The following is a 21,077-nucleotide window of genomic DNA, read 5'->3' as shown; positions in this document are numbered from 1 at the left end:
GACGCCCATCCCTGTCCCTGAGTTAGAGGAGAGGAGTCCCAGCCAGCAATTCAGAGCAGTTTTAATGAGGGTGGAGGCTATACAAAGGGCAGGGCCCACCAAAGGAGGGAAGCAGGCCATGCCACCCCAGCCTGTGGATGCCCTTCCTCTGTCTCTGTGGAGAGAGAGGCGAGCCCTTGGGGGAAAGAGGGGGACCAGCTCAGCCCCAACTCCTGGCCTCTGTCTGAGCCAGGCCCCAGGACGAAGGGGTTACTGCTGGTGTCAGGGTGGGGCGGTCTCAGCAGAAAGCAGAAACTTTTATCAGGCCTCCTCCACAAAAAGAAAAGAAAACCCCCAATCAAAAATTAGGGGCAAGGGCCCCTCCCACCCTACCCACCCTTCCTGTACGAAAAAGTGCAAACATTATCACAAAAAGGGGGTCTCTGAGAGGCCCTTTGCCCAGGCTCTGAGGCCCGGCTCAGCCCTGCCCTGCCCCGGACACCGCGTCCGGCGCGGTCGGGCCCTGGACCAGGAGGCCCTCGTGGGTGGCCCGAGGCTAGCTGAGCTCGGGCAGGGCCATGTCATCATGCAGGTGCCCAGTAGGCACTGCCCCCATTGCTTCTGTTCCTGTTCAGGGCTTTGGCCTTGTACTGCCTGCCCCAGCCCGGGCTTCTGAGCCAGGACGCTGAGCCCGGGTCTGGCTGGTGGGGTTGGGCTGCAGGGAAGGACTGGAGTGAGGTGGAGGGCATCCATCCTCCGTGCTCCCAGCCTGGGTCAGCGCTGCTTCTATGGCATCCAGCTCCTCGCTGGCTGCCTTCATCTTGACTCGAAGCAGCGCTGCATAGGTGCTGTAGCGGGATTTCTGAGGCAGAGGCCAGAAGCAATGAAAGCCTGGCCTCCTCTTCTGCCCCGCCCTGCCCCGCTCCCCACCCCCTGCCAAGAGATGCTGGCTCTAAAAGACATCTGTGAGAGGTTGATGGCCCTCCCCGGGGCTCTTAGAAGCTCTAATGACATTACAGGGCTAAAGGCACAGAATACATGTCACTTAACCCTAGTGGGTGTGGAATTTAGACTTGCTCCCCACAAGAGAAAATGAAGACTCAGATTAGTCTGCCAGTCACCTAGCTGGGCTCCGCGCTGGGATGCCATGCCCGTATGCTTAGCCTTGTCCCATGTGAGGGCACCAAGACATCAGGCAGGGAGGCTCACCTCAAACTCCAGGTAGGCCTCCTTCTGCCGCTGCTCATCGGCCTCCTTGCCTCGGGCCTTCTTCCCCAGATGTGCGGCCCGGTGCTCGCGCAGTTCACTTGCCATGGCCTTCATCTTGGCCTCATGGGTCCTCACCTGTTCCTCCTAACAGCAGGGATGTCTGGTCAGGGTCACTGGTCTACAGACCCTCCATGCAGATTGTAACAAGGGGCTCGATTTCCATCACCGCCACACCCCTCCTGTGACCCACCACACGCAGCCTGGAATACAGCCCAGCGCCCTGACCCTTCCCTCCCCACTGCCAACAGGTGGACACCTGGGACAGGCGGGTGGCGGCACTGGGCAGCAGAGGACGGCTGAATTTCTTCTGGGAACTAACAGCGGCGGGAAAGGGGGGTGCAGAGAACATGGCAGCCACCACATTGATGCGAGTGATCCAGGACTGCATTTGTTCCAGGCTCCTAGGGAAATAGCGTAGGGACCCCAGGTTCCTGTCCAGGAATGCCAGTCCCAACCTGGGATGCGGTGGTCTTCTTGATTAATTTATTTATTCACTGAGATAGTCTCAAGTATCCCAGGCTAGGTCCCAACTGACAGTTGTCAAGAGTGACCTTGAACTTCTGAGCTTTTTGCCTCCACCTCCTAAGTGCTGGGATTATAGGCAGGCATCACCAAGTCTGGCAGGTACAGGACTGGGGACAGCACCCAGAGCCTTCTGCTACGCAGTCACTCTACCAACTGAGCTATGTCCCCAGCCTGTGGAGTGTGGTCTTACAGGGAGAGAGAGAAATCCAGTGAGCAGGGCGTGGAATGGGCAAGAGGAGGGCACTCACGGGGCCTGGAAGAGGAAGACCCGCCAGTCAGCTGTGCGCAGGTAGAAGACGTGCGGCCTCTTGCTGTAATCGCTGGCTCGGGTGGCTAGGGCATGGTGGATGCTGATGGCATTCTTCAGCTCTGCCTCAGAAAGAGCCTTCCCAGGCTGGTACTCCTCCTACGGGGGTGCCCATCTTGTCCTGCCCCAGTCCTGGCCTGGCCATCTCCAGCCACCTACTCCCCTCTGCCAAGCCAGCCCCGCCACCCCAGCCCCGCACCTTCTGCAGGTAGAGGATCATGCCCTTGAGGATCCCGTGGAAGCTCTTCCAGCCCCGCTTGCCACGAGGTGCTAGGGAGGGAAGGCAGGTCAGGGTGGCCTGAGGAAGGCCACCTCCCATCCACCACCACCCCAGCCCCCTGCACAGCCACATACTCTTCCTGCAGTCAGGGTCTGCATGCACCTTGCGGACCAGGGCCCCGTGCTTGTAGACAGCAGCCCCAGGCTCAGGAGTCAGGTCCAGGAAAGGGCTGGAGCTGCTGCCACTGCCCCCGCTGACCCTCTTGATGACCTTGGGGTTAGGGTCGGCCAACTCCGACAGGGATCGTCTCAGCTCCTCCTCGTCTCTGCAGGTGCGATTGTTTCAGAGTACTGGTCACTCAGCCACACACACCTTCACCCTGCGCTGCTGCCCCGGAATGCTCCTCTGAGTAGGGCTTCCCCAGGCTGCAGGTCTGTGTCCTCCCTCAGAAGTCCTCCTCAGGGAAGGACCTTCCCATGGTCTGTTTCGGCACACACCCAGTCCTCACACTTCTCAGGGACAGACACGAGTGACGCAGCTCTGCCCTAACCACACCTAACACCAGGCTGCTCACGGCTGTTGGTTTCATGCTGTGAAAAGGAAGAGATGCCCCGGGTCTGGTGGCTCATGCCTGTAATTCCACCACTGGAGAGGTTGAGGCAGGACTGTCAAAAATCCAAGCCAGCCAGAGAAACTGTGAGACTGTCTCAGAATCCAAAGGGCAAAGGGGCCTCTTAGCGTCCCCTCAACAGCTCTGCTCGTAAAGCCGGTCAGAAAAGTCGAACCCTCCTGCTGCTGTGCTCAAGAATTTCGACTAGCCCCACTGCATCCTCCGTGGAACCCACACTGGTTTTCCTTCCAGGCTCTTTTCCAGACGCCCCAGCCAGGCAGGGGCCTTGTTTCCCTGCTTCCGTGCCGACTTCAGCCTCAAGTCTCCTGAATACCAACTTCCCCCTTTATCTCCTACAGTGTGCTGCTGAGTTCAAGGCTTGTCCCCTCAAAAGCCTTCCTTGATCCCCTCCTCCCCCCATGCACACTGATCCAGAGTCCTGTTCTCAGAGGGGTTTCCTCACAACCAGAAGCTCCTATTTAAGCTGAGTTGTGACTTGCAGATAGCAGCAAGTCGGGTTTCCACAGATGTTTAGGCAAGGGCTCTCTCTCAGCCTGGGGCCCCAAAGACTTAACTGGATCTTCTCCTTCAGACAGAACACTTCCAAGACAAAGGGGAAAACTTTATTCCTAGTCCTGTGGCACTCCAGGGCAACGCTAGTGCTCCCAGAGCTGCTCTGCTTTTTCCTTGGGCTGCCAGGGCCTCTGTCCACATTTCAGCACACACTCCCACTATGTCAACCCAGCCTGTCATAACAACAGAGCCAGACACAAGACAGACCCCAAGGCTAGGCAGGCATTTCCAAAGAAGGAAACGAGGTAGCCTTTCTGCTTCTTAGGGCCTCCCATCCCCAGTTCTCTGGTGTTCCCAGGCTCTTCCTCGTGCCCCAACTCTTAACCCTAACCCTCACCAAAGGGCCCCAGTACTCACATGGCCCACTGCAATTTCTCATTCTTGATGGAGCTGTACAAGGCCTGGAGAGAAACACATCGAGGGGTGTGGATTAGTCCTGTGGGGAGGTGCATCACGGACCTCAGAACTCAGAGCCTTCCCTCCTAACTTGGGAGAGGAAAGGGAACTAAGAGGAGGGACATAGCGACCACAACCCGGTTCTGGAACACAGCACGGAGACCCAGGCCCATCTCCATCCCTGGAGCTGCCTAACTTGGGCAGGTTTCCACAGGGAGAATGTGACAGCCACACGTGGAGGCAACTGGCTAGTCAGCACAGAAAACCCTAGCCACAGCTGGTGCATAGTAACTGCCAGTTGCTATTATTATCTATGATTAAGGGGCTCTCCTGCTCAGAGCCCGGTAAGAGAAGCACAGCCCTAAATGGAATCCGAGATCAGCCAAAGAAATCCTCCTGCCCCCAACCATGTGTTCTGGTCTGGTTCCACAGCATAAACCCATACAGGGCACACGGGGAAACTGAGGCTCCATGATAGAGTATTCACCGTTTGGTTCCCAACTGCAGAGCAAGCGAGCGTCCCCCCAGCTCCAACAGCACCATCAAGCCAGACACCGAGGGGCTCAGTGCTCTACCCGCAGCCATGCCAGACTGCAGTGGTGCCAACCAAATGCTAAGTCAGGAGTCTCAGCTTCCGGTCACTCTCTACCTCCAACTGTGGGTTCTGAGCCAGTCTCTTCGCCTCTGGAGAGGTGGCCTGGGAACATCTGAGGGCCGTGCAGTGCCAGAAGAGAGAATAATGGCCTTCAGAAGTCGTATACAAGACCCCTGTACTTGGGGACGGTTCAGAATACACCAGCGATTCCAACTGTGGGGGCGCTTCTGCCAGCTTGTCTGTGAGTGGGTGTGTCCCCAGCATGTGCGTGTTTTGCTGTGGGGCTGTGATGCTGCCTGAGCGTGAGTTGGGTGCTGTGGTGACGTCGGTACCTTCCTGATGCTGGGACACAGCACCCCCTCATTCTCCCAACACACCACAGGCTCCGACTCTCTCGCTGCCCACAGCCATGCCCAGCCACGGGCTATGCAGGCACTCCATGCCTGCGCATCCTGTCTGCAGGTAGGTGCACCCCAAAGCCTCCACCTCACACAACAAACCAGGCTAATCAACGCACAGCTCTCAACACACCTGGGCCAAACCCAGTAGGGCTCAGACCTTGAACCCTCTCACACCTCAACTATCCAGCCAGGAGGCTGGAGTAACCACCAAGATCCAACCCACAACCTTGTTTTCAGCCTTCCAGTTCTTCATCCTGCCCTCCTCAGGACTACATCGGCCCACAACCACACCTTCCTCTGAAGGTCCTGAACCCCATCACAGAGTCCTATGTAGATCCCACCTAGAAAACCCTCCGCACCCAGAATTCTGTGGTTGGTGAAGAAGGTCCACCTTGGCCCACCCCCACACCCCATGCCCACCTCTAGCTGCCCAGGAATTCTATCCCCATTGGGTTCACCAAACACCTTCGTCCCCACCCAAGCCCTCCTCGTTTCCTCGCCCTCAGCACCTCCCACAAGCCGCCCCCTCGCTCGCCGCCCGGCCTGGCGTGGGCCGCGGGCCCCACGCCCTCACCGCCTTTTTCTTCTTGCGGCTCTGCAGGCGGCTGACCACCAGGTCGGTGTAGAGCACGGGCTTGAGACTGCGCGAGCGCTGCGGCCAGCCGTAGCACAGGGTCTCCGCGCCGCGGTGGGTGCGCCCGTAGCGCACCGAGCAGAGCGAGCGCGAGCGCAGCCGCCCCGCGCTGCTGTGGATGCTGTTGACGCCAATCATGCTGGCCCGGCAGCCGCGCCGCGGCCCCCGGCCATGCCCCCGCCCGTCCTCGGCCCCGGGCCGCCCGGACGGCCGCGGACGGCTCCCCGACAGCCGGCGCGAGCGCCCGGCCCGAGCCCGCCGGCTCCCACCGACGCACCGAGTGCTCGGCGACGGCGCCGTGGGCTCCGCAGCTCCGCAGAAGGAGGGGGCGCCGGCGGGAGGGGAGGGCGCGGGCTGGGGCGGGGACGTCGCGCGACGGAGCAGCACGGCGCGAGCCCGGCGCCGTGGGGAGGGCCGGCGGCGAGCGGGGGCGCATGCGTGGGGGCTCGCCAGGGGGCCGAGCTCGCGCGCGCGACAGGCGGCTGCGGGCGGCGGCCGGAGCACCCTTCAGCTTGTCAGGATTGGGAACTGAGGGGACCGGTCGGCCTGCCCTCCTACCCTCCACCCTCCATCCCCGTGGCCCTCCTGCCTCTGAGACTCGCGGGCTGGTCTTCGAACAGTCATGACCTCGTCCAACGCATAAGCAGATATCCCAATGTCCAAGCCAAGTCCATATGCCACGAGGTCAGACATACCAACTTGCCAGACGCACCGATCCCCACTCACCCCAAGTTACAGACGTACACCTCAAAAGGAGCCATCTACAGCTGACAAACACCTACTGTCAAACCAGACCCAACCAACTGAGAAATGCATACCACGTTGCATCACACACAAATACCCAAACTACACCCAAAGCACAAACACCTCAAGTCAAGTCACACAGGTCCCTTGATTCAAAGACAGTTGCCAAACACACACAACTCACGTAAACACCCCAATTCACTGACACCTCAACTTGCAGTGGACGCGTCCACTCAGATACCTGCTCAAACTCAGATGCCCAATATACCCAGCCCAGGACCTGTATAGAGTGGTCCAGAGACCCCCTTCTTCAAGGTAGTCCAGGCCTCCCGAGGTAAAACATTCCATTCTCCATCATGGGGAGGAGGGAACTGCGAGACAGGGTCAGACGGCCCCCTCCCACTGGCACCTATCTCATTCCTGGCACCTGGGTGCAGGACCAGCTTCCAAAGCAGCCGGAAGAGCCGTATCTAGTCCCAGAGTTGTGCCCTGGATGCAAGAACCTGGGAAAACCTTTGCGACTTCACTGACCCCTCTGCCTTAGGCTCCCTCCTGGGCAGAGGCGCCAGGAGGTTCTTTGTAGCTCTTATACATTAAGGTGGAGAGCAGTGTCCCCGTGCACACCCCACCCCCGCGCAACCAGCAGAGACATCTCCCTCCCACCCTCTGTGTACACTGGAAAGGAGGAACTGAAGAGAGCAAATGCGGAGTCCAGAACGGCCAGCTCACGTGTTTTCCAGAACCGGCCCCCCTTTCCCCTGCCTCAGGATTGCATGCGCGTGCGCATGTGCGGTGAGAGCCTGCCTGTGGGGGCTGGGCGAGGGGGCGGTCCCCAAGCTGAGTCACCAGAGCCCAGGTTCCTGCCGCCGGAGCTACCCAACAAGTCCCAAGTCCCAGCCCTCCCCACATTACAACCCTGCTGCTGGACAGGTATCCTGTCCTTCCCTTCCAGCAATATCTACTGGCTGAATCTCCACCCCCCCCCCAACCTTGAGCAGCTCCTTGGGGAAGTCGCCACCATCATTGAGGCCTTCCAGGTTTCCGATGAAGTCCCCACAGGTCATGCGCTTCCCAATGTTCTAAGGGAGGAAAACAGAGAGATGTGAGGTTGGGAGGTGCTTGGCCTCCCAAAGCTTTCAAGTCTCTTGTTTTCTGGCTCCCACTTGCCAAGCCCTCACTCACGTGGCCGTGGAGATCTGTGTTGAGGAGCATGAGGGCACAGGTCAGCGTGTGAGCGCCGTCTAGGGGGAGAACGAGTGTCAGCTTCAGCCACCCCCAGGGGTTCTCTCTACAGCATACATATGCACAGCCATTGAGCCCCTCGGCCAGACCTGGCCCAGCACGGACATATGAAAGCAAGCACATCTCCACCTGCCTCTCAAAGCACACTTGACCTGGCAACATGCCTGCTGGACAGCGCCATATGTACAAAGCTGTATTTACACTGGTGCATGTGCACATGCCCACAAACATGAACAATCATTCCCTCTTGCACAGACACTTGCTCCTGTGTGTGTGGTTCTGTGACCAGCAGGGACAATCTTGCCCGCAGCCTGCTCACCCTCTGAGGACAAAGCTTCAGGGTTGCACTGGAAGTATCGCTGGGAGAAGTGGGCCAGTACACGCTCCCGCTCCTGGGTCTCACCCATTAAGGCCAACTCCTTTAGAAACACCCTAAGATGTAAGGAAGATGATGTCACCCCCGACTCAAGATCTCCTTACCAGAAAGTCCTGGTCACTGAAGAGCCATGTCAAAACAATTTCAAAGACACATAGCTTGGACCACAAACACCAAGCCTGGTCGGTAGGACTATCCTCAGAGGGCTAATCACCCACCTGAGAGCTTGATCCAGAGTCATGCCCGTGAAGACAAAAAACTTGAGATACTCGCCAGCCACCAATTTGCTGAAGTCATTGCTGTGGGCAGGGCAGACAGGTAGGTGTCACAAGGAGAAGGGTGAAGGGGCCAGCTGGGCATTGCCTAGAGGCCTTGGGCATTAACTGCAGAGGATGCATTCCTTGACCCCAGCCTCAGTCCCAGCCCGGGGGCATTACTTCTTGCCCAGATGCCGGGCCACATCGGCCTTCCTGAAGCCGTCAAGTCGGTATAGCCTCTTGGCCAGGCGCTGTGCGGCCTCCAGGTCTGCTTTCTGTCCATTGGACAAGGTATCTGTGCTTCCCAGCGCCAGCCGCTCTGTGCTATCCAGCTCTGAGTCTGAGTCGGACACCAGCTGGCTTAGGGGTGGTTCACTGCCAGGGTAGAGCAGCAGCTGAGGGTTGGGTCAGGGCCTTGGGGATCATCCAGAGCCCCCCTTTGCTCTAGACCCAGAAGTTGGGGGCTGGCTGGAGGGACATGGAAAGGTCCTTTTCTTCTTTCTAGGGGAAATGGGCTAGCCTCCTTTCCACCTGCCTACTTTATCTGTCTCAAATCCAATTCATAGAGGTATGTGGGAATCCTGACTGATCCCCAGAGCTCCCAGGGACCTAGTTTGCTCCATCTCCACACCTGCCCCCTTGAGGCAGTCCTTCTGTCTGCACACACACACCCTTGTCCACAGGCACCCAGGTATGAATGGGGTTCTGGGGAAGCGCAGTGAGGTCACGCAAAAATCTGGGGGCAGTAGGGATACCTCCTGCTCCTTTCATCTCCTGCCTCTCTAAGGGTTCTCCTCGGGGCTCCCTTCTACCCATAGAGAAACAGTTTCTGGGGTTACAGTTTTGGAGGTCAGAGTGCACCCCTTCATCCTCTTCCTCTCCTTCCTTCCCCACCCAGCTGCTCTACTCACAAAGCCACCTGTCACCCCAGAGACAGAGGCCGGAAACTCCTGGTTGCTAGGCAACCCTGTCTCCCTGGCCACCCCCTCCTGTTGCCATGGCTTCCATGACTGAGAGGGTAGCAGCAGAGGGTAGCACAAAGGTTAGGCTGTGAAAGGACATTCCTAGAGCAGGATGAGACAGTGTTTTGGAGGAGCCGGTGGAGGGAGGGAATGGGAGGGGCTTTTGGCAGTGGGTCTGGCTGGGTGGGGGTGAGAAGCTCTGTCTGGGAAGGAGAGGGCCCTCCAGGAGAAAAAGAGGATGTTCTCTGGGGATTCTTCCATCCTGAATCATGGCTTCTCCAGTCACTGGATCTGAGCCCAGGGAGGGAGCTGCAGGGGGCCAATGGCAGGAGGCCTCCAAATGGGAAAACAGACATCTGGTAACCACCTGCTCTCGGTCAGGAATATAAACTATTTCCTCATTCTGGGGCTCTGTCCCTTAATCAGCAATTCCTGGGGGCCCGGGATGGGGCTGACCAATGAAAGAAAATACTCACCTGCCCAGGGGTGCTGCCCCCAGCCCAAGGCTATCCTCAGAGTGGGAGGGACTAGGAAGCTCCTTCTTTAAGGCCACCTTGGCCCCAGCATCTGACTCTTCCACTTCCCTTCTCTGGGTCCAAGGACCAGCAGCAGCAGAGCTGGTACCATGATCCGGTTCCAGAGGGGCAAGTGGGGCAGGGGCGGGTGGGTCAGGCCGGGGAGCTGGGGGTTGGGGAGGCATCTCAAAGGTGAAGAAGGGGCTCTTGGTTGGGCCAGGTGAGGCCAGGGCCTCCAAGGAGGCAAGGCTGCTATAGGAGGTGCCCTTGGCCCGGTGTGACTCCAAGATGGCTTCAAAAACACAACTGAAAGAGTCAGGCCCATCTGCTGAGGGGCTGGTCCCAGGTAGAAAGGGCACTGGTGACTTGAGAGGCCCAGAGAGTGGCATATGGTCCCCCGGTCTGCAGAGGCAGGAAGAATGTTTATCAGCTCCCCAGAACCAGGCCTTGGCAGAATTTCATTGAACTCTTGCCGATTGATGCAGGGCAATCATCCCCTTTCTGCAGACCCAAACCCCCTAAGGGGAAAAAAAACCACTACAGGAGAGGGCCCATGAAATTCAATGTTTATGGTGTCCCATCCCTGCTCTCCCAGCACCCAGTCCCCTGCCTTCCCTCTCACTGCTAATCTCCCTTTCTCCTCCTTTCCCCTGATCCGCTTCCCTCCTGCCATCCCTTTTCTATTTCTGGCAACATCTTAGGAGAAGATGTGGCTCCAAACTGCAGTGGGGCGTGAGACAGAAAGGAAAAGCCCCCACATTTCCACACTTTCTTTCCAGGACCTAAGGATCTAACCTGTGCTCCCATGCCCCTGGTTTGGCCTGTGGCTTCTGGCCCCTGATAGTCTAGAACCCTGTTTCATCCATGTGGCTGCCCTGGCTCCTAGGTGTGCCCCATGCTCACACATTCCTAACACTATCCCAGGCCTCAGACCTCTGCCTGGGATCTCCTTCTCATACTGCCCTTGCTGTCGTGATCCTCACAGCCCTGGTTTTCCCTCCACCGCAGGTTCTTGTTAGAGGAGGTAGAACACAGTGAGCTGCTGTCCCCCCCCCCATCCCACTCACCGGACCCCCTCTGAGGCCTCAAACACCTCATCATCCACATCCTCGTCACCACCAGCCTCATCGTCTTCATTGCCACTGCCCAAGCTGGAAGGAGGGCCAGGGCATGGGCTGGGTCGTGAGGCAGGTGGTCGGGCAGTGCCAGCAGGGCCCTCAGAGCTGGGCTGACTCTCAATGGCGGAGTCAGCCTCCTCCCGCTCGGCCAGCACCTCGTCGATGTCAGTTTCGCGGTAGCACCTCAGGGGCACCGTGTCCAGGTCTGTCTCAGAGTACTTGGCTGCTCGCCCCGCAGCCACCCCAGAGCCTTGCTTGGAGCCCACCCCATGTGATGGGAGGGCGTGCTCTGGGGGCTTAGCACCTGTATGCACAGACATCCAGGTCAGGAGGTCATTTATGCTGGGGAGCTCCCCAAGGCCTCACACAGGCTGGAGACTCTTCATCTAACTACTATGTATCGGCCACACTCTTCACTTGATCAAATGCCTGTGGAACTCATTTCAAATCAAGCCTTTGTCAAATAACTCTGAAGGAGACCAGACTTTCTTCCACTCCGAGGAATAACCCTTGAGATCCGGCCATCCCCTCCCTCTACCACCCAGCTCCTCCCAGAGCCCAGCCCAACCCTCATGTCACAAATGAAAGACTAGAGCCTGGAGAGACTTGGGAGCCCAAGGAAACCCCGGGGAAGGTTTGAAGTTTCCCTCTTTGCCAGTCCTTAGATGCCCTGGAGGAGGCCCTACCCTCTTCCCCTGGGCTAAGTCCAAGCCTTACCTGCGCTGGGGGTGTCCAAGGAGCCATAGAAGAATTCCCATTTGGCTCGAGCGATTCTCTGAGCATGAGAGGAGACTTCCCGGGGGGAGGACCAGGTGTCCCCCTGAGCCAAAGAGGAAGTGAAAGGCACAGGACCCCAAAATGAAAGCCAGACATACAAGGACACAAGCATATGGAGCAGCAGAAAGAAAACCACATGGGATAAGGATGAAGGTACAGGGACACAGCGACAGAGGGCAAGAAAGCTGGTTTAGGACATGAAAGGATTTGGGTGACTCCAAGACAAGCTCAGCCCAACAGGGGCCAAGCTTTGTCCCTTAGCTGGGGTGCTAAGACCCCAGGGAGCCCAAGGCAGATTGCATACCTGGTTTAGGAATCCAGTGTCTGCGGGTCCTCGGAAGCGCATGGCCAGGTGCTCAGGGGTCCCCCCCAGCCCATTGGGGAGGGAGGAGTAAAGACCATCTGCCCCAATCTGGGGTGGGATCAATGGCCCACGTGAGGGGTCCCGGCTGCCAGGAGCAGAGCCTCCTCCAGCTGGGAGTGGGTCTGATGTGGATGCCTCTAGCCGCAACTTCCGGTTGCAGCCAGATCCAAGGGCTGTGGAGGGCCTGGGAGGAGAAGCCCCGCCCAGGTCCCAGCTCCGACTCAGGCCTCCAGAAGCAGGTAGGCCATTCAGTGGCCTCACACTGGCCTTTTCCACAAAACGGAAGATGACCACAGAACTCTGTGCTCCTGGTGGGGGCTGCCCAGTGGGTGAAGAGGGTCCCCAGCGTGAGGGAGCCATACGGGGTGATGGGGGGCCTCGAAGAGGGGTACAAGGTGCTGTCACACGTCCCAGATCCCGGCCTCGAGGGCCTGGACCCGCCACTCGTCGTATTAAGGATCCTGTGCTGCCATACATGCTGGCTGGGGGACTTTGGGGCACTGGGCCTTCGGGGAGCCAGCGACGAGGGCATCGTGGTGGGGAGATGGCACAGTCGCCTTCTGAACAGAAGCGCATGGCACCCTGGGCCATGCTGGGGCCGGGGGTCAGGCTGGGGGGGCAGGGATGGCGAGGCCAGGCAGGGCGTGAGGGGACTGCATGCTCTTCAGACAGGCCTGCAGGGGAGGAAGGGGGGGGGCATGGATGAGTGTGTAGCAGCCACACAGGCAGGGCAGCAGAGACAGAAAGGAGGAAGGTGGGTTGAGGCGTCTAAGGTCCAGGAACCTAATCAGGCCTGGAAATATGGGATCACCCATCCTGACTCTGATGGCTTCTTCCATGGAAACCTTAGGGAAAAGAACCATCCACTCAGAGGGCCTTCAGTACCTCTCTTTCTGTCTGGGAGCCCTGAGCATCACTTTAGGAAGAAAGAGCAAGCTAAGTCAGTTCACTGAGTTCAGTTCTGGGCAGTTGGGAGACTGGTGTCCCACCTTTTGGATCATACGGCCCTGGGTCCCCATAGTCCTACTTATGGGAGGGGGCTCACTTAGGAAAAAAAAATTAGGCTTCTTGGAAGGAGAGGGAGGAAAAAAGGATTCCACAGGAACAAGGAAGTGTTGAGAGACACAGGGAAGAGGTGAGAAGAAAAACCGGAAAAGAGGCCCCTAACTTCAGCCCATAGATGCTGAGTGGGGAAGATACATCCTTTTTCCGTATCAGTACATGCACACACACACACATATGCAAGCGCGCACGCGCACACATACACACATATGCGCACACACGCACGCACATACACACATGCGCACACACGCAATACACACATGCACACATACACACAAGCACACACACATACACACGCACGCACACGCACTCACATACACACATGCACATACACACATATGAATTCGTATACACACATGCAGGACAGATATGATATACAGTTAAACACACTCATAGGCAACACCCTCCAGTACAACAGACACACGCAGTACTGCTCATAGACACACCCTCATACACTCACAGTCATAACAAATATGTGTATAATGGAAAAGCACATGTTTGTCTTACACACAGATCACCAGACAGGAACACACAAAGAGGTACCAAATATACATACAGGCTCTCAGTCTTCTGATGCACACAGAGCCAGGTGGATCAGAGACCTCCTCGACACAATCGTAAACACAGATGCACATTTACACACACAATCAGAGACACACATCCTCTCCTCCCCCCACCAGGAGCTAGGTCTGGATGAGGGGTTTGCACCCATCCCTCTCCCCCAGCTCCAGGGGTTTGACATGTCTTGGCCAGTCCAGGAGGGGCCATAAAGGAAAACCGGGCCTCTGGTGGCAAAGCAGGGCAGGGAAAGCTGTCAGAAACAGCAACCCTGCCAGGCAGGTTCTTGAAGCTCAACAGGATCCGCGAAATCCCCTGTGCAGCCCCTCCTCCAAGGTACCCCAGTACTCACCGCTGCTCGTTCGGAGCTGGAACGGAAGGGAGGCAGAGAGGCTGGGCCCCGCTCAGCTGTGAAAGCAGCACGGCTCCCGCTTGCTCCAGGCCCGCCCGCCTCTCAGTCCCTCCTCCACCCCTCCCCACGCTCTGCTCAAGCAACGCTAATCCCCCTCCCTTCTTTCCCAGGGCCCTGAGTCCCAAAGAATGCCAGCCCCCTAGTCACTGCCTAAGACTCACACCAGAGGAAGGGAGAGTGCAGAGACCCCTGGTTCTGTTTCCTAAACCCTCATATGCCCCACCCCACTCATGTTCAGGTCTCCCTCGTCCGTCATCTCCTGAACCACACGTAGGGTCCAGCTGCACACGCCTGTCCTGCTCCAGACCCCACGCGTGTCCCTAGGAGGCTGCCACATGACCTGTTACATGCCACACGCGCTCCCGCCCCCACAAGCACGCGGCCACGCAAACCACACGGTACGGGAGTAGACCGGACCCGCCCCCTAAAACCAGAAGACCAACTATGGAAGGGACATCGTCAAACGAACGCAATCTTAAACACTTCGGGGTTCCCAACCGCAGACCCCGGAGTCCCTGTCCTGTCCACCCACCCGGAATGCGGAGGAAGGATAAGTCAGACTCCAGGAAGAACTTCCTTGCTGCCTTGGTTAATCGTCCCGCCTTTTCAGGAGCGAGACTTTAGAAGGGATGACCCGAAGATTGGGAAGAGGAGCACAGGCAAACCTTGTGCCCTTGGCCAGGGTGGAAGAGGGTCTGGCTATTTTAGGAAAACGCCACACGAGTTACTATGGCAACTATTCTCCTTTGGAAGGCAAGGGCCGGCAGGTTATGACCTCGAAAGGAGGAGAGGGTCGGTTCGGGTGGTCAGAGGGGGCGAGGACGTTCGAGGCGGGGGTGCGCGGGGCTCACCGCGAGGGGTGGCGCGGGTTCCGTGAGGTGCTGAAGGGGACAGCGCCAGATTTGTCGTAATGCGCAAGCGCAGAGGCGCGAACAAAGGGGCGGGGGAGGAGGCGCGCGGCCGGAGGAGGTGCGCGCCCACATCTATCTTTGCAGAGATCTTTCCAGGCTACCCCTTCCCCAGGCAGGCTGAGGAGGAGAGGAAGCAATCCCCTCACCCAACTGCACCCTCTTCTGCTCTTTCCGGTGCTGGCTGCCTTCTCCCTTCATGCTACACTGAGTAATGAAGTAGTGTGGAAGGAATTCTGGGAAAACCAGGATGTCTGGGTCCTTTATCCTTGCTCCGTTTGATGCTGGTTAAGGAGCTTCCTCCCCAGAGCCTCGGTTTGCCCATCTTTAAAATGGACAGACCCGCGTGCCTTTGCAAAGGTGCCCAAAGCCCTGGTGAGAGAGATAACGGATGGGAAGCAGCTTTCATTTGAAGAAGCGGCCGAAATCTCTGCACAGGGGCGCGCAACCATGTAGGATGCAGCGGCGCAAGATCTTTCACATGCCCCACACCCTCTTTGGATGCTGGAGGAAATTATTACTCCAGGGGTTCCTCAGAGTGGGACTTGAGATTAGTATATGGGGCACAGTGAAAGGAAAGCCTATGACTGAGCTGCGAGCTTTGGGGCGTCACTCTTCCTACAATTGACCCAGGCCAGTCAAGAAGCAGCAAGGCTAGTAGCTTGCGCTGAGCACGCATTCCTCCCGGACTCTGGACCGCTGGAAAGGAGGCGCTGCTGCTCCCAGGTAGTCCTTTTCCTTTAGGCAAAAAGCCGGCCTACGCTGTCCTGAACTGGAAAGGGATGGCTGCATTGAGTGTGCACTTCACAATTCACAAGGAATGGCAGGTTTGAACAAATCTGCTTGGTAAGAAAGGCCTTAGTGTCGCCCATTTAATTCATTCTATGGGCAATGACTTATTGAGCACCTACTGCATACCAGTTAGTTAGAACCTGGGCAGTCTCTCCCCCCCTTTTCTTTTCTCAAAGTCGCTTAAACGCGACCAGAGGACAGAGGGAGGCACTCCGTAACCTAGGAGTCCTGGCTCCGCCCCTTCCGCCTTTGGCCTTGTCTGCTCCTCCCATCACCACTCAGAGGCGGCTACTGGCCCGCAAAGGAGACCGAAAGCACAGCCTCGGGCTTCAAGCCCTGTAGCTGCGAAGACATCTGATGGTACATCGCTGGTTCGTCCTGCCTGTTTTGGGGGCCATCCGGAAAGCTTTCCGATAAGGATTCTCAGTGAGGCCGCACTCGATTAAATTGGTCTGTCTTTCTAGACCAAGGAGGCGGGCTCGCCGCAGCCGCTTCAAGGCCAAAGCTAGCAGAGCTTACTGCGCACGCGCAGTAGCCTGCGATGGAGCCACCAATGGAGCAGTCCGGAGGGGAGCAAGAACCGGGAGCTGTCAGGTACCGAGCACTGAAGGGGCCGAGGGAGGGAAAGGAGACCCGCGGGAGGGCAGCAGAGTCCTGGCCGGACCTGGACTCGCTCTTGCCAGCTGGGACTCTGGGGTACAACAGACTGACTCGCAGGTCACAGCGGCCCGGAGACGTCAACGCCGCTTTCCTCGCAGGCTCCTGGATCTGCCCTGGGAAGACGTGCTGCTCCCGCACGTCCTGACCTGGGTCCCGCTGCGCCAGCTGCTCCGGCTACAGCGCGTCAGCCGCGCCTTCCGAGAGCTCGTGCAGCTGTACCTGGCGGGGCTGCGCCGCTTCGACGCCGCTCAGGTGAGCCGGGGACCGCAGCCCCGCCCCGCGAGGGCCCCACCCCGCGTGGCCCCGCCCACGCCCCGCCTCCAGCCCGGCCCCTCCAGGGGGCGAGCAGGGCGCCGCGAGCGTGAGCTCTCTCCTGGGAGGGCAGGTGACAGGTCCCCAAGGTAGGCGGCTGCCAGGCAGCGTCCCGCCCCAGGGACAGACTGAGTCTCGGTGCCTCCCCGCCCGCAGGTGGGGCCCCAGATTCCTCGGGCCGCGTTAGCCCGGCTACTGCGGGATGCCGAGGGGCTGCAGGAGCTGGCGCTGGCTCCGTGTCACGAATGGCTGTCGGACGAGGACCTGGTGCCAGTACTGGCACGGAATCCGCAGCTCCGGAGCGTGGCCCTGGCCGGCTGCGGCCAGCTGAGCCGCCGAACGCTGGGGGCGCTGGCTGAGGGCTGCCCGCGTCTGCAGCGCCTTTCGCTCGCTCACTGTGACTGGGTGGACGGTCTGGCACTACGTGGCCTCGCCGACCGCTGCCCAGCTCTGGAGGAGCTAGACCTCACCGCCTGTCGCCAGCTCAAGGACGAGGCCATCGTGTACCTGGCGCAGAGACGCGGCGCGAGCCTCCGCAGCCTCTCGTTGGCTGTCAACGCCAATGTGGGGGACACCGCGGTCCAAGAGTTGGCCCGAAATTGCCCGCAACTCGAGCACCTCGACCTCACAGGCTGCCTTCGCGTCGGAAGCAACGGTGTCAGGTGCCTGGGCATGGGGCCAGTGGGTGGGAGATGGGCAGTCACTCTAAGGGTAGGCGGGAGGGTTGTACTTGTCAAAGACCTCTGGGATTTTTTTTAGGCTAGAAAGCCTATAATAATAAAGGACTTCTGAACCAATATTGACACACCGAGAGATGTGACATAAAGTTGATTTCTGGCATTTCTGCAATCAGGGAGGGTAATCTTGAAATCTTGAAACGCGGGATAGAACCAAGGATTGGTACTCTCTGAGAGCCAGAAGCCCCCAGTGAGTGGGGGTGGGGGGTAGAGTCTGTAATTCCATTCTGGCCCCCTCCCTAAGGTACTGTAGAGAAGAGCGGACCCTGAACTGGAGGGAAACCTAGAATTTGCAAGAGCCAGCTGCAGGTTTAGTGGGCAGCCCCCCCCACGCGAGAGGGCCCCCTGCACCTAGCATCACCCTGCTTCTCCCTCAGGACCCTGGCTGAGTACTGCCCGGCGCTGCGCTCTCTGAGGGTGCGGCACTGCCACCACGTGGCCGAGCCCAGCCTGAGCCGTTTGTGGAACCGTGGTGTGGACATTGACGTGGAACCCCCGCTACACCAGGCCCTGGTGCTACTCCAGGACATGGCGGCAGGATTCGCACCCTTTGTCAACCTGCAGGTCTAACGGACTTTCCTTGGGGTGGGAGCACAGCTGGACTGTGTAGCCGGGGCCTGACACTGAGCTGTAGGGAAACTGAACTGTGGGGACCTGGGGTTGAGAGGCCTGTGACAAACCCTGCCCCACCCTGGAATTTCAAATAAAGAGCTTTTTACCCCTTCTGGTCTGGTGCACAGGGCACAGCAGCTAGAACCAGAAGGTCAGACAGATGTGTAACTAACTCTTCCTGCCCCGGTGGCAGGAATGGCCAGAAAGAAGTTACACCTTCCTTGGACCACCTTTACTGTGCTCATGAAGGCAGCTCCAAGAATAGATTAACACTAGAGCAAGGAAATAGAGAAGGGGCAGTGGGGTGGACGGGAGGCTGCATCCCTCTGGGATCTGGAAGGCTCGGCAGAGTCCAGACAGGGCCTCAGTGGAAGCGGTACTTTCTGGCTGGCTTGAGGTTGATGTATGTGGCCTTCATCTCGTCAGCCTCGGGGTTCCGCATGTCTTTGAACCGCTCCCCTTTGGTGCTCACGACTTGGTTGTCAATATATCGGATCAGCTTTTTGGGGGCCTGTCAGGGAATCAGGCAGTGAGTGACTGAAATCATGGGTCAGTACCCCTCATCCCACACCCCCAACTCTTACCTCCTTGGGAGCCATGGGTCGGTGAATCTTCTGGTCCTCTGCACTGTCCACCATCATGTACCTGCCAAACACTAGCTACATGAAGCTCCCACCACCCGGGAAGACCCTAGGACCCAGCCCAGCCCAGCCCAGACTCACTTCTGAAGGATGAAGGACTTCAGTTCATCCTTCTGGGGGCCTCGGAGGCGCCTGGGCAAGTCCTGCAGATATGGGAGACCTATTCTAGGTGCAGTGGCAACAACAGGGGACACAGATGAGGATAGGGACATGATAGAGCTGAGGTGGGGCTGAGAGAGGGTACCTGACTCGGGCCGTCCCAGCCGGGAGGCCCCTCTTCCTTGCCCTCTGTGAGCATCTGCACTGCTTCTTCCAAGTCCCCCCGAGCTTTGGCCAACACCCACTGGGCCTGCTCCACAGAACAGGTAGGGAATACCTCCAAGAGGACATCTACTCCCGGAAGAAGTTCTTCCTCAGAACCAGCTGCCTGTGGGCACAGATAGTAACTGTAGGCCTTTCCTACCCCCACGGTCCTTCATGGGTACCCCCTCTTCTACTAGTACCTCATGCTGGGTGTCCCCAGTAGCAGCAGGAGATCTGGTCTCTTCTCTGAGCTTTTCAGGTTGCCTCAGGGTCTCTGGAAAAATGGGCACCTGACCTTGGACACAGGAGCTCTGTGGGTGCAGGTTCTCTTCAAAAGGCAGAGAGGGTATCGGATTTGCCAGGGCTTGGGGTGGGGGTGGAGTCCTCCAAATGCCAGAGCCCCACACTCACCTTTGTTCCTAGCGTCACTCAGCTGCGATGACAGCTGTTGCATCATGTCCCCTATCATGCCCCTAAAAGGCAAAGAAGGTGGTGTGGGGATCGCTCTATCCCAACCCCAGCCAGCCGCCACCTCTTTCTCGCCCCGCCAGGCCCTACCTGGGGATGTGGGCGAAGCCAGGCACATAAGCCTCCATCATCTCTGTGAAGGCATCCATATCAAAGTTCTCCTCTGAGGGGCCTGAGGGGCCCAGGTCCTCCAGGACCCCCAGCACATAGGAGAAGATGACCTCATCCAAGCCACTGTGGGAAAGAACAAGTTCACTGTCTAGGAACCTGGATATTTTCAGCATCCCCACCTAGTCTGACTTCCGTCCTCAGTTCCATGGGTGCTCATGAGTCAGCTCGGCCCTTGGGGCCAGAGTATCTCCTTCCAATCCTTCAGCTTTGGTTTCCAACCAGTCCAGATGATAGACAGTGAGAGAGAGACCATCTAAGCAAATCAACCAGTCCAGATGATAGACAGTGAGAGAGAGACCATGTAAGCAAATAAAAATCAGCTCTTCCCAGGCAGGAGAAATGGCTCAGCAGTTAAGAGCACCTGCTGCTCTTGAGAGGACCCAGGTTCAGTTCACCCAAACCACATGAATTAGCTCACAGCTGCCTATCCTTCCAGCTCCCTGGTATCTGACACCCAGTTCTTCTGGCCTCGTGGGCACCTGCACACACACACACACACACACAGACATAAATAATCTTGAAAACAAACGGGGGGGGGTTTGGAGACATGGCTACGTGGTTAAGAATTCCTCTATTTTTTTTTTCTTTAGTTTTTCAGGACACGATTTCCTCTGTGTAGCCCTGGCTGTCCTGGAACTCACTATGTAGCCCAGGCTGGCCTTGAACTCACAGAGATCTGCCTGCCTTTGCCTCCCCAGTGCAGGATTAGGTTTATGCCACTACTGCTCAGAGAGTGTTCGCTATCCTTGCAGAGGACCTGGGTCAGTTCCACCTCAGATTGGGTTGAATACTTTGTTAGCATCTTTTCACTGGCCAGTGTAGAGTATTGTCTGCAACCCCCCCTCTGAACTTGGCCTGCTCCTTCAGGAGCAGCCCTTACCTGACATCGGCCTCCGAGAGGTGTGTCTGCACAAAGGCAAGGAGGGCGGAACTGACGATGCTCTCCAACTCCATGCTGTCTCTTCTAAAGAACACAAGACAGAATTGCCAGGTCTCTGGGCTGTTTCCACCCACGGGGCGGGGGGGCAGCAATCCCTCCTCTGCCTTCTGAGGCTGAACCAGCTGTTGGCGCTGCCCCCCCCCCCCAGCTGCTGCAAGCAGTCAGTCAGTCCCTGAGCCGCCCACTTCTACCTCCTCCAGCCCCAGACAGGGTACAACACTGTCTCTAAAGGCTTCCAAAGGGAGTTGGGCCCCTCCCCCATCTCCTGTGGCAAGAAGGGTCACATGCTTCCTGGCTAAGGAATCTCATCACTGAGGGGGCTATTTGGCCCCCAATTCCAATCACAAGGCCCCATTGTCCAGCCCCCAAAGTAAGGAGGTCTCAGGACCAAGCACAGCCCTTCCCCCATCCATGACCGGCCACCCACCCTTTGTACAAAGGGACTTTTTTTTCTGGTTCAGGAACCCATATGGAGGGGAAGTCCTACATCGATTCTCTCCTCTTGCCCAATCCCTGCCTTTCCAGCAGCCTGAACCATAAGACCTTTGTCATCCCCCAGCCTGTGGAATACCGCACAGTCCAGCCCTTGCCCACTTCTAAATCACCACTCCCCCCCCCCTCTCTCTCTCTCTCCCTC

At 58.0% G+C, this 21,077-nt stretch overlaps 3 protein-coding genes across 8 annotated transcripts in view; 1 reads left to right on the top strand and 2 right to left on the bottom strand.

The window, feature by feature from the left end:
* Positions 1-43: 43 nt before the first annotated feature.
* Positions 44-13,875, bottom strand: Psd (pleckstrin and Sec7 domain containing). Its single transcript, XM_050148172.1, has 17 exons — positions 13,837-13,875; positions 11,805-12,538; positions 11,441-11,543; positions 10,673-11,027; positions 9,567-10,007; positions 8,309-8,503; positions 8,090-8,170; positions 7,815-7,927; positions 7,436-7,494; positions 7,243-7,332; positions 3,841-3,884; positions 2,435-2,625; positions 2,280-2,350; positions 2,022-2,179; positions 1,505-1,649; positions 1,189-1,332; positions 44-841 (listed from the first exon to the last, which is right to left on the bottom strand). Exons 2-17 carry the CDS (start codon positions 12,453-12,455, stop codon positions 611-613), a joined length of 3,072 nt encoding a protein of 1,023 aa, XP_050004129.1. The 5' UTR covers positions 12,456-12,538; positions 13,837-13,875; the 3' UTR covers positions 44-610.
* Positions 13,876-15,833: 1,958 nt separating this feature from the next.
* Fbxl15 (F-box and leucine rich repeat protein 15) lies at positions 15,834-18,034 on the top strand. 3 transcript variants are annotated; one of them, XM_050148121.1, is made up of 5 exons: positions 15,834-15,956; positions 16,061-16,190; positions 16,355-16,508; positions 16,725-17,230; positions 17,683-18,034. In XM_050148121.1, exons 2-5 carry the CDS (start codon positions 16,138-16,140, stop codon positions 17,873-17,875), a joined length of 906 nt encoding a protein of 301 aa, XP_050004078.1. In that variant the 5' UTR covers positions 15,834-15,956; positions 16,061-16,137; the 3' UTR covers positions 17,876-18,034. The 3 variants fall into 3 exon arrangements, with proteins under 3 accessions (XP_050004078.1, XP_050004084.1, XP_050004071.1); XM_050148127.1 differs by having other exon boundaries at positions 15,847-15,967; XM_050148114.1 differs by having other exon boundaries at positions 15,861-16,190.
* A 100-nt stretch (positions 18,035-18,134) lies between these two features.
* The window catches only part of Cuedc2 (CUE domain containing 2), a 13,006-nt gene continuing 10,063 nt past the window's right edge, over positions 18,135-21,077 (bottom strand). For 2 of the 4 annotated variants that reach the window (XM_050148142.1, XM_050148134.1), the window contains exons 2-9: positions 20,381-20,464; positions 19,420-19,563; positions 19,273-19,334; positions 19,062-19,189; positions 18,803-18,985; positions 18,640-18,701; positions 18,502-18,562; positions 18,135-18,428 (exon numbers count right to left, since the gene is read on the bottom strand). In XM_050148142.1, the coding sequence (XP_050004099.1) occupies positions 18,282-18,428; positions 18,502-18,562; positions 18,640-18,701; positions 18,803-18,985; positions 19,062-19,189; positions 19,273-19,334; positions 19,420-19,563; positions 20,381-20,454 (861 nt within the window). In that variant the 5' untranslated portion in view covers positions 20,455-20,464 and the 3' untranslated portion in view covers positions 18,135-18,281. The remainder of the gene's footprint in view (positions 18,429-18,501; positions 18,563-18,639; positions 18,702-18,802; positions 18,986-19,061; positions 19,190-19,272; positions 19,335-19,419; positions 19,564-20,380; positions 20,465-21,077) is intronic. The other 2 variants (XM_050148158.1, XM_050148149.1) reach the window with 2 other exon arrangements.

Source organism: Alexandromys fortis, unplaced genomic scaffold (genome assembly GCF_014885135.2).
Source record: "Alexandromys fortis isolate MF-2015 unplaced genomic scaffold, M_Fortis_MF-2015_v1.1 scaffold_16, whole genome shotgun sequence".
Classification (NCBI taxonomy): domain Eukaryota; kingdom Metazoa; phylum Chordata; class Mammalia; order Rodentia; family Cricetidae; genus Alexandromys; species Alexandromys fortis.
The sequence above is the reverse complement of the archived record's forward strand: the minus strand, read 5'-3'. Positions and strand labels throughout refer to the sequence as shown.